Source organism: Scomber japonicus, chromosome 22 (genome assembly GCF_027409825.1).
Source record: "Scomber japonicus isolate fScoJap1 chromosome 22, fScoJap1.pri, whole genome shotgun sequence".
NCBI classification, from domain to species: Eukaryota; Metazoa; Chordata; class Actinopteri; order Scombriformes; family Scombridae; genus Scomber; species Scomber japonicus.
Window position 1 is genome coordinate 10,576,203 of NC_070599.1, and position 13,173 is coordinate 10,589,375.

At 39.0% G+C, this 13,173-nt stretch overlaps 1 protein-coding gene across 1 annotated transcript in view; it reads left to right on the top strand.

Moving 5' to 3' along the window:
- The window catches only part of LOC128383301 (pyruvate carboxylase, mitochondrial-like), a 287,146-nt gene that overhangs the window by 221,067 nt on the left and 52,906 nt on the right, over positions 1 to 13,173 (top strand). Inside the window, exons 13-14 of the mRNA XM_053342914.1 lie at positions 9,281 to 9,425; positions 9,556 to 9,645. Coding sequence (XP_053198889.1) covers positions 9,281 to 9,425; positions 9,556 to 9,645 — 235 coding nt within the window. The remainder of the gene's footprint in view (positions 1 to 9,280; positions 9,426 to 9,555; positions 9,646 to 13,173) is intronic.

Genomic DNA, 13,173 nt, shown 5'->3' on the forward strand with positions numbered 1-13,173 from the left:
GGTGGTAACTGAAAAACAAAGTCTAGTCTAAATGTCATCTGATTCTACATATTTACCTTCTTGTTATAGCTATTGCTTTTTTTTTTTTTTTTTTACTGTTTACCATGAATTTTCCATGAAACAACTGTACCTTGTTTATTGTTATGTATACCTTATTTTAGCTTGCAGCCATCATGGTGATCAACCAGTCTTTGTGTTTCTTGTGCTACTTTAAACACCCTTATCTGCTCTAGTGTGGGAGAACATTTGAGAACACTGACTGAGAGTACTAACACTTGAAGGACATTGTGTGATACTGGCAGCCCAAACTTCACAGAACAGTATGCTTGAAGTGATGCAGTATCAGTTTTGAGTGTTCAGTCATTACTCACTAACTAGACTGGCAGACAGTTGTACTACTATGACTCTGTACTACAATAAGATTAAGAATTAATTAGGTTTTGTCCCTGCACTAAAGTAAATTATTTGGTACTTTATTTTTGTTATATTTGTTTTCCCAGTTTATTTCTAGTCTGAACTGGGGTGCCTTTTTTTTGTAAGCTGCACATTCAAGTTTATATACTTTGGCTTGCTGGTCCTTTTACACCTCAATTGATTTTCTCTTTAATTCACTGCACCTCCGACTATTTGAACCTCATAGAAGCTCGTACATAAAACCAGACTGCTACTGCATGCTTTACAAAACTAGCATCGCCTTGGGATCTCTTTAAATTATGACTCATGACTGAAAATGAGCCCACAAGCATTGCAGGGAGGATAACAGGTAAAGTAATTTGATATCAAAGGTGAGCAATCTGATAATAAATAGCAATTATATGAAGATTACGTATGAACTTGAAGTGAGAAAACATGTAAATTGCAAGGTTTTAGGTTGAAATGCCTGTTGCATCTAATATTTCTGCGATCTTGTGAACAGTATTGGGTCATGATTTTAGGTATTAGTCTGTGGATTATAAATTACCACAGCTTTTGAAATTCAAACAGTGCAAAAGTCAAAAGGTAGATGGTTAAATTGTTAAATATTGCTTTGATATAATCCGGTGATCATGACTGTTAAAGGTAGTAAGAGTTTTATTGCAGGCTTTTAGGGATGAGATACATTTATACATTTATCCTTCACTCTCTGTGAGGCCTCACAGCAAGAATGAATTTCATGTTTTATTCTTGAGCTAAAAATGTAAATTCATATTGAGAAACTTTAATCTGTCCCGACATACTGTGAGTTTATTCATTACAGATACACCGTTGTGTTGTTCAGTTAAAAATCTATCTTTGGAGCCTGCTGCTGAGCTGGTAGCAGAGAAGATACTAAAACACACATCAGCCTCTATCATGACATGAATAACAGTCTACCCAAGGAACTGCCATAATGAGTTGCTATCATCAAACCCCACTAGCCTGAAGCTCATCCGCTAACAATAAATTGACATCTGAAATAGAAGACTCCAAAATGATTCAGCACAATTAAATTCATCATACTGCCAGTAGTTTGGAGCCTGCAAATGTTCCCCCATTTCTGTTAGAAGATAATCTGTTTTTTCTTTTTTTGGTTTCCCATCTTTATACTTTATGCTTTATACTTTCGGGTACAGAGAACAGTGCAACCTGGAGTATAAGGTAAAGATTAAAACAAACATTTTAGCTCCACAATTTATCAGGCAAATAAAAGAACAGAACATGAAAAAGAATAAAATACAACACAATGAAGAAAGATTACTGATAACAAGGCTCAAGCTCATCTTAGTTTATGATTTAGTTTGGTCCTTAGTAGTGGACAGACTGACAGACAATGTCATCCACAGGGCTGAACAGTCCTTGCGATCCTCTCAATGACAAAAACCAGCAGAAAATATACATAGTAACAAAATAACTGGAACCATCTTTTAACATCAGTAGGTACTATTATTGTCTCTGGAGATGTAGCTCCCCTTTAAAAACTGATTTGATGTTGTTGTGCTATGCTATAAAGAAAGGTCAAAAAACAGCAGACTTTGTTTTTGTAGTATAAAATCTGTTTATGCTATAATTTTAAGATCAAATAGGCTCCAGCTCCACTTCTGGTGAGTGCCCATATGATATGACTGCCATATTGGCAGTAATATGGTTTATTGAGCAGGGACCCAGAGTGAGACTATGAATTCCTAATGTTGTCCCCAGGCTATAACAGGTTGAAGGATACTCTTCTGCTTAATGCCATCCCAAAACTGTCAGAAGGAACCCTTCTCCATTTATTTGCAGTTTATTTGTTTTTAAGGACTAGGATTAGGTTTTCATAAAGGTCACCCAATAATGCAACATAAGTTGCTATATCAATTATTGGATATACCTTTTTATAATTTAAGAAGCCAGAATTGGAGTTGATATGTTTGATACCATGTCTTCATGCCCAGCACTGATTATATCATCATGCACAACATTCATTTTGGTTAAATTCATTTTTTGTAACATGCCAATAGTGAGATGATTATTCACAAGTTCAAATATAATTAAAGCAAGAGACATAACACCTGCTAATAGAGTCTAAGACTGACACACTCAGTGGGTTTTGAGTACATCACGAGTCGTTTAATGCGTCAGAGGCCTATTACTTAAAGATTCCCAAAATACCACTAAGTAGCAATCTGTTTAAATCAGCTTGCGTCTCAGGGTTGCTGAAAGAATCTGAGAAGCACTTCTTTTAGCTAGTTCAGCACCCTGTTTGTTGATACTGTATGAGTGTGAGTCACCCTGTTTTCATATTAGTTATGGGTCCCAGGTGATTGTATCTCCTGGCGGGAGACAAACAGTTGTCTAACATGGTTAAATATTTAAGAATTACTAGTTGTGTGTAGTCATTTTGTTTCATGTGGAGCATTCAGTTGCCATCAAAGAAATGTACCTTTGTTTTATTCACTTTTTTCGAAACCGGTTTTGGCATCTCATCCCATTGTGCAGTGTTTCCTTTCTTTACCAGAATTAGACAAAGGTTTTAGCTCTAGCAACCTGAAATAAATGTGCTGGGATTGGCATGTAAGCGGTTACAGCTGTAGTTAAAATTGAGAGCACTTGAGGAAAAACTGCCACTTGGTTTAGCTCAAAATATATTTTGTTGCTGTAACAAGGACTGTTGTTAATGGAGAAAAAGCTGACAAATCGGCTGGTGATTTTACAGTAAATGTGTTGTCTGTAAATGTTGAACATTGGGGTGAATTGGTGATCCTAACGCCTTTCCATTTTGGGAGTAACTTGCTCCAAAAATGATTTACTGTTACTTTAAATTTTGGTGTCTTGTTGAACATTGTATTTGTTAGAGGTATCTTGACAACAGAGCAATATCTGTTGGATTTCCCCAGTGACAATCTTTGTTTAGTATGTCTGACAAGTTCAGCACCATGATCAGAGGCAGTTTCAGCACCACGGCCAGCTTCTCAGTGTGCTAACAGAGAGGCAGTTGTTGAAACGCATTGAAACTGTCCTCCCATTGGAAACAGTTCTGTTTGTGACATATCTCGAAGGTTATAGATTACTTAACTCCCCTCCAGCTGCTCCTTTGCATTTTTTTATGAAGTTGTAATGAAATCAGTAAGGGATCATAGCTGGATTTACATGGCCTGTGATTCAGATAAGTCTCAGCTACACTGATACATGCAGAGATTCATCAAACTATTTTCATCATCCTAGAAAGAAATAGTCCTTGGCATATTTTTGGCAGATTTCTTCAAAGCCTCTGAGCTTATTTACAGTGTAAATATATCTGGCTACAGGTTCCTGTTGAACTGGAGGTGAAAATTGTGTGTGTGTGATACTTCAAGCCTTAAGTTTCTTAGTGTGTCCCATTATAAGAAAAAAAAACTTTAGTTTGGATGTGTTTGCTTGTTACTGGTAAAGACAGAGGTGTGTGTGTGTTTATTTTGGCTATGTCCTGTCTGCTTGAGTAAATCTGTGGCTTATATGAGTGTGAGAGATCCCCTACATGTCTATGTGAGTGTGTACATTCACTCCTGGGGCTTTATGTGTGTTGATCCTGTTTTATGTGTTCAGGCCAGTGGTTAAGGCGTGACGGATGGGGATAGGGAGACAGAGGAGAGGAGGAGAGAAAAGACGAATCACCTGACAGCTCCCCTATTCAACTCCTAATCACTGAGGGAGCATGGAGGCTGTGTGTGACAGAAAGAGGAGGTGTTTATATTGGAGGAGGGGGAGGGAAGAGATCAGGTGTTTGTGCATTTCTGTGTAAAGCTGAGTGTCATTTGAAATTTAAAAAAAGAAAAGAAAAAATCAAACTCTCAAAATCTGCACCTTTACTCTCTTTGATATTTTTGTTTCTGCATCCTTATTTGCATGAAACAACTATATCTTATAAAATTTAAGCTGTCAAAATGTCTTTCTTAAGGCAAGAGACAGAATGTGTGTGTGCAGGAGAGAAAATAAGTCACTTGGTAGGAAGGCGATCATTCAGTAAATTCTAAGCAACATGATATATTTAGACTCAAGTGGAGTCAGTCCAGATGTTTTCATAAAGAGGTGGATCTTAAGTCGACATTTGAAGATGCTAAAAGATGTTGAGGACCTTTTGGGTGATGGTGGATCTAGTGAGCAGCAGAATAAAGAGGTGCTGCTACTACACAGGATTTCACCAAGCCTGTTCTTGGCTTTCTTGGCAGTTTGTCACCTAATGTAAGCCAGTACAGGCATCAGATGAGGTAGTGCCAGAGCGGAGTGACATCCCGAGATTTTATCCAGACAAGCAGCTTGGCAATAGAGATGGAAATATCAGTCCACCACTTAGTTCCTGACTGTCACCCACTATTGAATGGATTTCCCTGCTGCCCTTTGGGTGATACCCTGACTTTTTCTCTAGGTCCACCACGAGGCTGACATTTGTGCATTTGAGCAAAATGGCTCAACTTCATGGCGTATAGTATAATAATGACAGCATACACTATGTTTTTACAATCTATGGTCAACAGAATAACTGACTGACCACTGCAGACATTGGTCTGCTATTTTGAAGCTTATAATGGGGTGCTGTCTGCAACATTACTATTGCCTGTGTGATGTTGTTCACTTTCTGTATCACATTAGCAGAGAGCTGTGTTTCCACTGAACTATGACACCACACAGGCTTGAGCTTGATGAACTCTGATCTTGACCTCTTTCTGAAACTACACATTTACATCAACAGTCAACCCAGACCTCTCTTGGGCCAACTGTCTGTTCTGAAAAAGCCAGATGAAATTGAGATGGCAAATGTAAAATGATGGAGATATAGTTCTCCCCTACCTCAGGTTGTTGTCCTGTGCACATAGCTGCAGGAGTAAATGGGATTGCACACAGTCCAGATTAGAGCCACTAGAGGGGTAGACTTGACTTCAGGCTTGAATATGGAAATAAAGTGAAATAAACTCTTACAGCAAAGGAAAAAGTGGCATGTGAAACTACTTTAAAATATCCTCTGAAGGAAAAATATGTTAATTGAAGGTTAATGTGCTCACAGTACCCTCAGAATTCAATCAGGTCTGTGAAACCACCTTTAGATTATAATTTATTTTTCTTTGCATTAATTTGAAATCTTCTCATTTCTTTTTGGATAAAAATGTTCAAATGCAGAGCAGCTCAGATACATAACCTGCTGTTTCATTTCCCAGCTCTGTAAGAGTTACGAGATATTTCATGTCAAAGAAAGATTAGGAGCAGTCTGGACAGTTACACCTGTCTGTTTTTTCTGCCAGAACTTCACCCACTCGCCTGCTTGCCGTAGTGAAAAATGAGATCAAATCCCAGTGCAGACAGATTGAAGACAACAAGAATACATAAAACAGCAGGTGATGTTTTTTCCCCTGAGATATACAGAGGGCATTTTACTGTCAGGTGTAAATTCTTTCTATATTAACAATGTTTGGATGCTAGATGACAACGTCGGTACTCCTTCTGAAGCAAATTGTTTTTTGTCCACCTTAAATTTCAACAAAGTAATTTTAGTATGTGAAACCAGCAGATGCCCTCCAACCAGAGTGGACGTGTTTTAAGATGATGATGTGTTGAGCTGACTTGTGTTTGCAGTCTATGCAACAGCCCGGGACATCAATACTTACCTCACTGTGTCGCTTTGGCAATCACCAGTAAAGCTGATTGCAACAAGAGCGATAACGACCTGCTGTGAGCAGAGTAGCAATAAAACAGACTTTTCTGGTGATAAACAGAGTGCTGTGAAAATAAAAGTGAGGGGAGTCAGAACCAGATGTCATTTTTTGGGTGAAGGAAAATAGAATATATGAGAAGTAGTTTGCACCAAAATGAGTCAGTGACTTCTGATACAGATTCTTGTAGGTGTAAATTAAATAGTTTGCTATCAGAGAGAGTGGGCGCGTGTTGAACGAGAGCTTGCAATAATGCACATTTATATGAATTTACTTACCCTCTGAAATGAGTAAAATAATCAAACCTGTGTGTGCGCGTGCATGTTTGCAGTCTGAAAAGTGTTTGGGAACAGGAGCCACAATCATCTCTGGCAAGAAAGTGTGTGTGTGTGTGTGTGTGTGTGTGTGTGTGTGTGTGTGTGTTTTGCATGCTGTGAGCATAGCTCTGAGAGTTTTGGCCAAGCGGTTGTTACAGGGCATCCAAATCAGGGAAGGACCTCTGTCAAGTGATTGTGTAGTGGGTGTGTGTGACATCACAGAGAGCAGGATGAAGTCTGAGCAGAGAAATACAGAAGAGATACTGAGTGGTGGAAAAGGAGAGACCAAAGGGTGTGTGTATGTGTATGTGTGTGAGCGTCTGTTTCACATCATTAGCGGAACATGGAGAAAGAGTGGAGGGACTTTGTGTGTGTGTGTGTGTGTGTGTGTGTGTGGTAGCCACAGGCATACAGAGCAGCCTGATAATGAACACATTGATCTGGTACAGCAGAGAGGAAAAGGACAAACATCCATGTATTAATGGTGTCTCTATCTTTCCTCTTTATTATTTTTTGAGTCTTAATAGCAGCTGTTTGTGTTATTTGTTTCACACTCCATGTCTCTGCCTCCATATTATTTATACCTTTTGATTACTTCCGCCTTATTCTCACTTATTTAGTTTGTTTATATTTTTGAATTATAGATGAAGTAATGTGCAAGTAAAACATCAAAACCCCAAAGGTCCAGTAACAAAAACCTAAACATAAAATTATTAATTTTTTAATTTAATAATAACTTTTTTTTTTGTGTACTTTTTTATGCTCCTTTTCAACCTTTGACTTTGTCCTAGTTGTGCTTGCTGAGGGTTTGCAGCAAAATATTTACTGCCAGTCAAAATTTGGATACAAATAATTTTCTTTTCACTAATTTGTTAAAATTGTTCAAAACAACTGCCAAATTTCTAAAGATTATCAGCTTAAAGGAAAAGCTCAAATTTCAGTCCATTTTTGCTTTCTTGCCAAGAATTAGATGAGAGGGTTGGCTCTCATATCTGTACAGTAAATGTGCCTTGCTCAACATTCTAGATGCTAACAAAGCTAACAAAAAACACACCATGTCAGTTTTAAACCTCCTTTTTCCCCCAAAGTAAACAAGATATAGCATTTGAATTAAAGCACTTTAAAGGCTGATTGATGGATTTCGTTACCTGTGGATAGAGCCAGGCTAGCGGTTTCTCCCTGACTCCAGTCTTTATGCAGTGCTAAGCTAACTGTAAAAGACACTGTAATTCAAGCATCTTATTAACTGTACAGATTTCAGTGATATTAAAGAAAGTGATTTGAAATAGAATACATATATTTCCTTTAACTGCTTAGTAAAATAAGATAGGTTCTGTTACTGTTACTCTTTGCAGATTTTATAGATGGAAGAGAATATGTCCACAGGTTCCTGAACTCATTGCAGAACTATTATCGGCAGAAATCCCTTTTTTTTGTTTTGGAGCATAGCTTGTAGCCCAGGGCTAGGCACGCAGCAGCACAGCCATGTGAATCCCTCAGCTCTCTTCTCAAGCTCCTCTTTAGCTCTCCTCCCTGTTGCAGGAGTCTGAGAATACATTGTCATTTTGTATGTGACTGTGTGTCTTATCTTCCCTCACTGGTAATGTGAATGTCTGAGAATGCAGACACAGTTTTGTCTCTCAGTTCCTTAATGGTCCTTTGCTGGCAGGGTAAAACTGTTCTATACATTGACAAAACAGAATATGTGCCCTTTTTTCTGCTGTAACTCCTTCTCTATGGAATTAGATTGTCACCCGAAATATTTGCCGTCGTCTTCGGCCTTTCCCTACATTTCTTTCTCTGTACAGCTCATTTTGGCAGTATTGCCATGACCAACATGTGCTTTATTTACTTGAGCACATTGATCTCTTCGCTACATCTTCTTCTCTCTCTCAGCACTGGTAATTAGGTGTGTGTCTGTGTTTATTGCCTGATTCGCCTCTCCCAATTATGGGATTCCTAAGTGATTGTGCTGCAGCAATTATTTTAAGTCACCCTGAGTTTGACTGTTGGCTAAACAGCCAAATTGTGGTTGTAAATTCTGTCCATCAGTGGGGTTTATCCCTATACCAGAGTTTAAAGGAGATCTATAAACAATAAATATATGAACATTGAGGTGGATGATGCATTACTGGGCTTAGAGTGTGGGTGTGTGTGTGTGTGTGTGTGTGTGTGTGTGTGTGTGTGTGTGTGTGTGTGAATCTATAAATAGAAGGAACATTTGAATGATGGGTCATGAGTGGCAGGCATTTACTCTTGAAATGCCCTTTATTAATCCAATGTATTTGTTCATATGCAAACTTGAATAAATAACCTTTTTAGAGTTTTCATTTCTTCAATCTTTACCCTTTATCCTTTGGGGACATTAAACACATCTAAAGCCACTCCTAGAATATAGCCTCCTTTCAATTATCCTTTCAAATAACACTCTCTTTCTTCTTTTCTCTCTAATTATTGTGCAACCCCTTCCTCTTTGCCTCTTACAATATTCAAAGTAGTCGACCCGCTATGTTGAAACACACTTATAAAGAAGTGCAAAAAAAGGAACGAAATCAAATCAAATGGACTTAATGAAATTAACTCTAACTGCATCTCTTCCCTCTCTCTTCTCTCTCTCATTTGCTCTCCCTCTCTGTTAATTTAGAGAGCCTAATTGGCACGATAATACTTTTGAAGCAAACAAACAACAGCAAAATGGAAATGGAATGTAATTACTTTTAACAGTTGACTTTCTGTCTCTGCTCCACATGTGTGTTTGTCCACTGAAGCTCAGATTGTGTGGTTGCAAAATCTCATTAAAGTTAAAAGTATCTTCTGTTTGTCCATCTGTTTTTCCATCTCTAGACCAACATCCCATTCCTCCAGAACGTCTTTTCCAACCACCAGTTCCTCCACTCCACCGTGGACACCCAGTTCATCGACGAGAATCAGGAACTGTTCAACCTCAAACCCACTCAGAACCGGGCCCAGAAACTACTGCACTACCTCGGTCAGTGTATGAACAAAATGTACACAAGAGGATGATGTTTCACAATAATCTAACCATATTGTTTTATAGGATGTTATATGTAATAAGGCTGCATTTAACATGTATTCTCTATTTTTATACTCGCATTCAGGTCATGTGATGGTGAATGGACCAACCACACCCATTCCAGTAAAGGCTAAGCCCTCCGCTATAGACCCTGTCATCCCTCTTGTCACTATGGGTATGTCAGTCAAACACTGTCCTGTTGAACAGTGCTTTGCTCATTTTCTACCACACATAAATAATATTAAGTCAATAATCCAAATAAGGTATTACATTAGACCACAGCAGAAAGGGCTGGAGCCATTAACTACAAAATAATTATTAACAGTTTAGGTGTCAACAAGACCAGTCGCTGTTAATTTAATACAACATTTAAACTGTGAAAAATGTGTTTAGCCACTAGAAAATGCCATCGAGCAGTTGCCATTATAATGTGACAATGTGTTATCCTTGTTGCATTTATTACGTTTGGACTAATTTAGCTGGGTACTACCACTGCAAGGGTGATGGGTTTCATTTCCCCTGGGGCACCCATGCTAAAAATGTAAACACTTGTGAAACCGTAGGGCACTTTGGATAAAAGCACCCACCAAATGACAAATGGGCTGTCGAACAGTCCGATAGCTGAAGGCAGAAAGGTCTTCCTAAATGGCTCAGTTTAGCACTCGGGGAGGAAAAGGGTTTCGGCCCAGAGTGCTCTGCTGAGCTGTGAGTACAGCAGTGAGAGGGTGTAGTTCATTGTTTGTGAAGGAGGAAGTTCTTTGCTTCTCACCCTGATTTGCACCAGCACCCCTGATGTCTTGCAGAACAAGCCAAAGGCCAGGCTGGGCTCTATGATGGGCTCATTGAGCAACTTGGAGTCTCTGGAGTGGAGCTCTTTTTTTCCCCTTCACACTAATTGTTATGTCTCAGTGAATTTTGAAAGGTTAAAGTCTTAAAGTATTGTGTCTAACATTCTGTAATTATTTCTCTTTATTATTTTTTTATTGTTTGTTGGAGGATTGTGTAGGATTCACAGCATGTAATCCAGAGCTACTGTTTGGCATGTTTATCAGCACCCTGTTCTGCCTCAGCACATACCCCAGCGTGCCCAGTAAACATGAATTTATAACAAAATACTTTGAATAATATGAATCGTAATCAGGCATAACTAAATCAAATCTGACGTGTAAAAAACACGCACAGCGAGATGGAATAGTCGTATAGCACATAATAATCTGCGGTGTTTGTGCACGTCTACTTGTGAGCGAGTGCACTACTTATGCAAATCTTGTGGTAAAAGCTATCATTGCCCCAGGAATGCAAACAAGCACATACAGGGACACACTAAAGTCACACACTCACACAAACTGGCACAGATGTGTACTGTAGTGAGCAGGTAATCTAAAGGAAGACACCCTTTGTGTACACACCCTTACTTACATACAGTAAGCAGCTGATGAGGTAGCTGTATGCAGCACAGGCACGCACAGAGGCATACCTAAAGCCTAGTAATGAGATTTGTAATATGCTTATATCCTTTCTTTCATTTGACTGAGGGATTGAGAGAAGAGAGGGATTAGGCCAGTATTATCACACTCTGTGGAGGGAGGGATGAAGGGAGGGACAGGGGCATGGAAGGAGAAAGGGGTTATGTAAAGAGAGGGGAGGGGGTTTGGACAGCATATAATCCCTATATGCACAAAAAAGATCAGGTGAATATAGTGGAAGGCAGGAAGAAATAATAGATGAATTGACAGAAGATGGGGAAGGGGAGGAAGGACTATTAACGTGTAAGAGCCACAAAGAAGAGAAGAGCTCAGAACTACATGGCCAACACATTACATCTACAGACAAGGACAAAGAGGAATAGTTCCATCAATTCTTGGGGGTTCCCTCCATGCTGCTGAGGGGAAAAGGAAAGAAAAGTATTCCTGAAAGGCAAGGCGAGAGTGTCCTGACAGAGGCTGTTAAGTGCTCAGAGGCCATTATTTTCTAATTAGGATTTGTAGTGTGAAACGTACCCTCTGAAGGCAGATTGCTGGTGGTTCATCGATGGTGTTGAAGTACACCTTGTTCCAATTATTGTCTGGATTTATTTAATGGAGGACATCTAGAGGTTAATCACCAGATGCCTCTGAGCAAGCTTTAGGAAGAATGACTAATAAAAATGACAGACTGCTTCACACCTCCCCGTTGTTATTTCTGTGCACTCTATTTCCATTCGAAGGATTAAAGTGTAACGAGGAGTAACGGTATAATATGCACAATGGTCTATGCACAATTTATGTACAGAAACAAAACTTATGCACAGAAAGTAAACACCGGCAGATTTAATGTTTCTCTCTACCTGTTTCTAGTTTTGAAACTTTCATTAGCTGTCTTCAAACAGAAAGGGTTGGTCTTTGACCACCTTTGTATTCTTTATTTTTGTTTAGGTCCAAAACTCATTTTAAAAAGGAACCAAGAACAGTCTTAAATTTGGCTTTGTGAAACCTGGAGATACGCATGTTGTTTTCATGTGTGCAATGCAAAGTAGCATTTTCTTTTTTTCTTTGTACTCTCTCTAAAACGTCTCTTTCACAAACATTTGTTTCACACGTCAGCTAAAACTTTGAGCAAACAAATAATGTTGTTGAACTGCCTGTCAAAAGTTTTTCAGAAGACTGTCAGTTTTGGTTAAATCAGAAGCATTTTAAACATAGATTAATAGTAAATGTATTTTATGTAATATAAGAAATACATAGTTTAATTATATTTGGGTGGAAAATTCAACATGTTCATTGTAATGAGACATATGTAGCAGACAACAGGTTGGGGATTTGTCTTACAACTCACACTAACACATCTACCTGCTTTTAACATGTACAGGCTCAACTCATTGACTGTTCAATCACAGCCGACTTTTAATAAAGCACTAATTAAGAAGCCCTCCAGGATCTGCTAATGAAAAGCTTCCTAAACACAAAAGATGCTAGACATTTAACAGTTATCTCGGTAGACAAATGTCAGCCCAGGACACAGAGAAGGCAAGCTGTTATTATTCTGGGATTGTTTCACACAAATTGCAAATAAAGAAGCGCCATAGAGCACTGTAGCTCACTTTATCTATCATACGCTGGAGGAGAAAAAACGAAGTGTGAGGAGAGGACAGACAGGTGAAGTAAGTCACAGAAGGTGGGGAGTGGGAGTGAGGTGTTTTTCAATGCAAAGTGTGTGTGTAAGTGGGTCAATTGTACAAGCAACCACATGGGACTTCTCTTTACTACTTTTTTGTTTCTGCCCTGTATGACACAATGTATACACTTATCCACTGACTACATGCACAGGCCGTTGTTTAGTCATGTGTAATCCCAGTGCAGATGCCCTCATTTTCTCTATTGTGTTGAGGCATATGTGTCAAAGACAGCTCGAGTGGTGAAAACATAGAAAGCGAGTTTTGCAAGGCTGCACGAGTATGAGAAATGGGAGGAGGACTTTGAGTATAAATCATTTTTCTGTGTGTGTAGGTGTGTGCGTGGTGTGCCCCCCCTCCCCCCCAGTGTACAGCCTTACACACAGATCTTGATAAGTTCAAAGTGTCTGTATCTATTTGCTTCGACAACGTGATTTCACAGAGCTCATCTAGTCTGTGTGTTTCAGTGAGCTCATTTTGTGTGTCTGTGTTAGGATGTGTGCACAAATGTATCTACATTTACGTACGTGTGTTTACGTGGGTGGAGTTCAT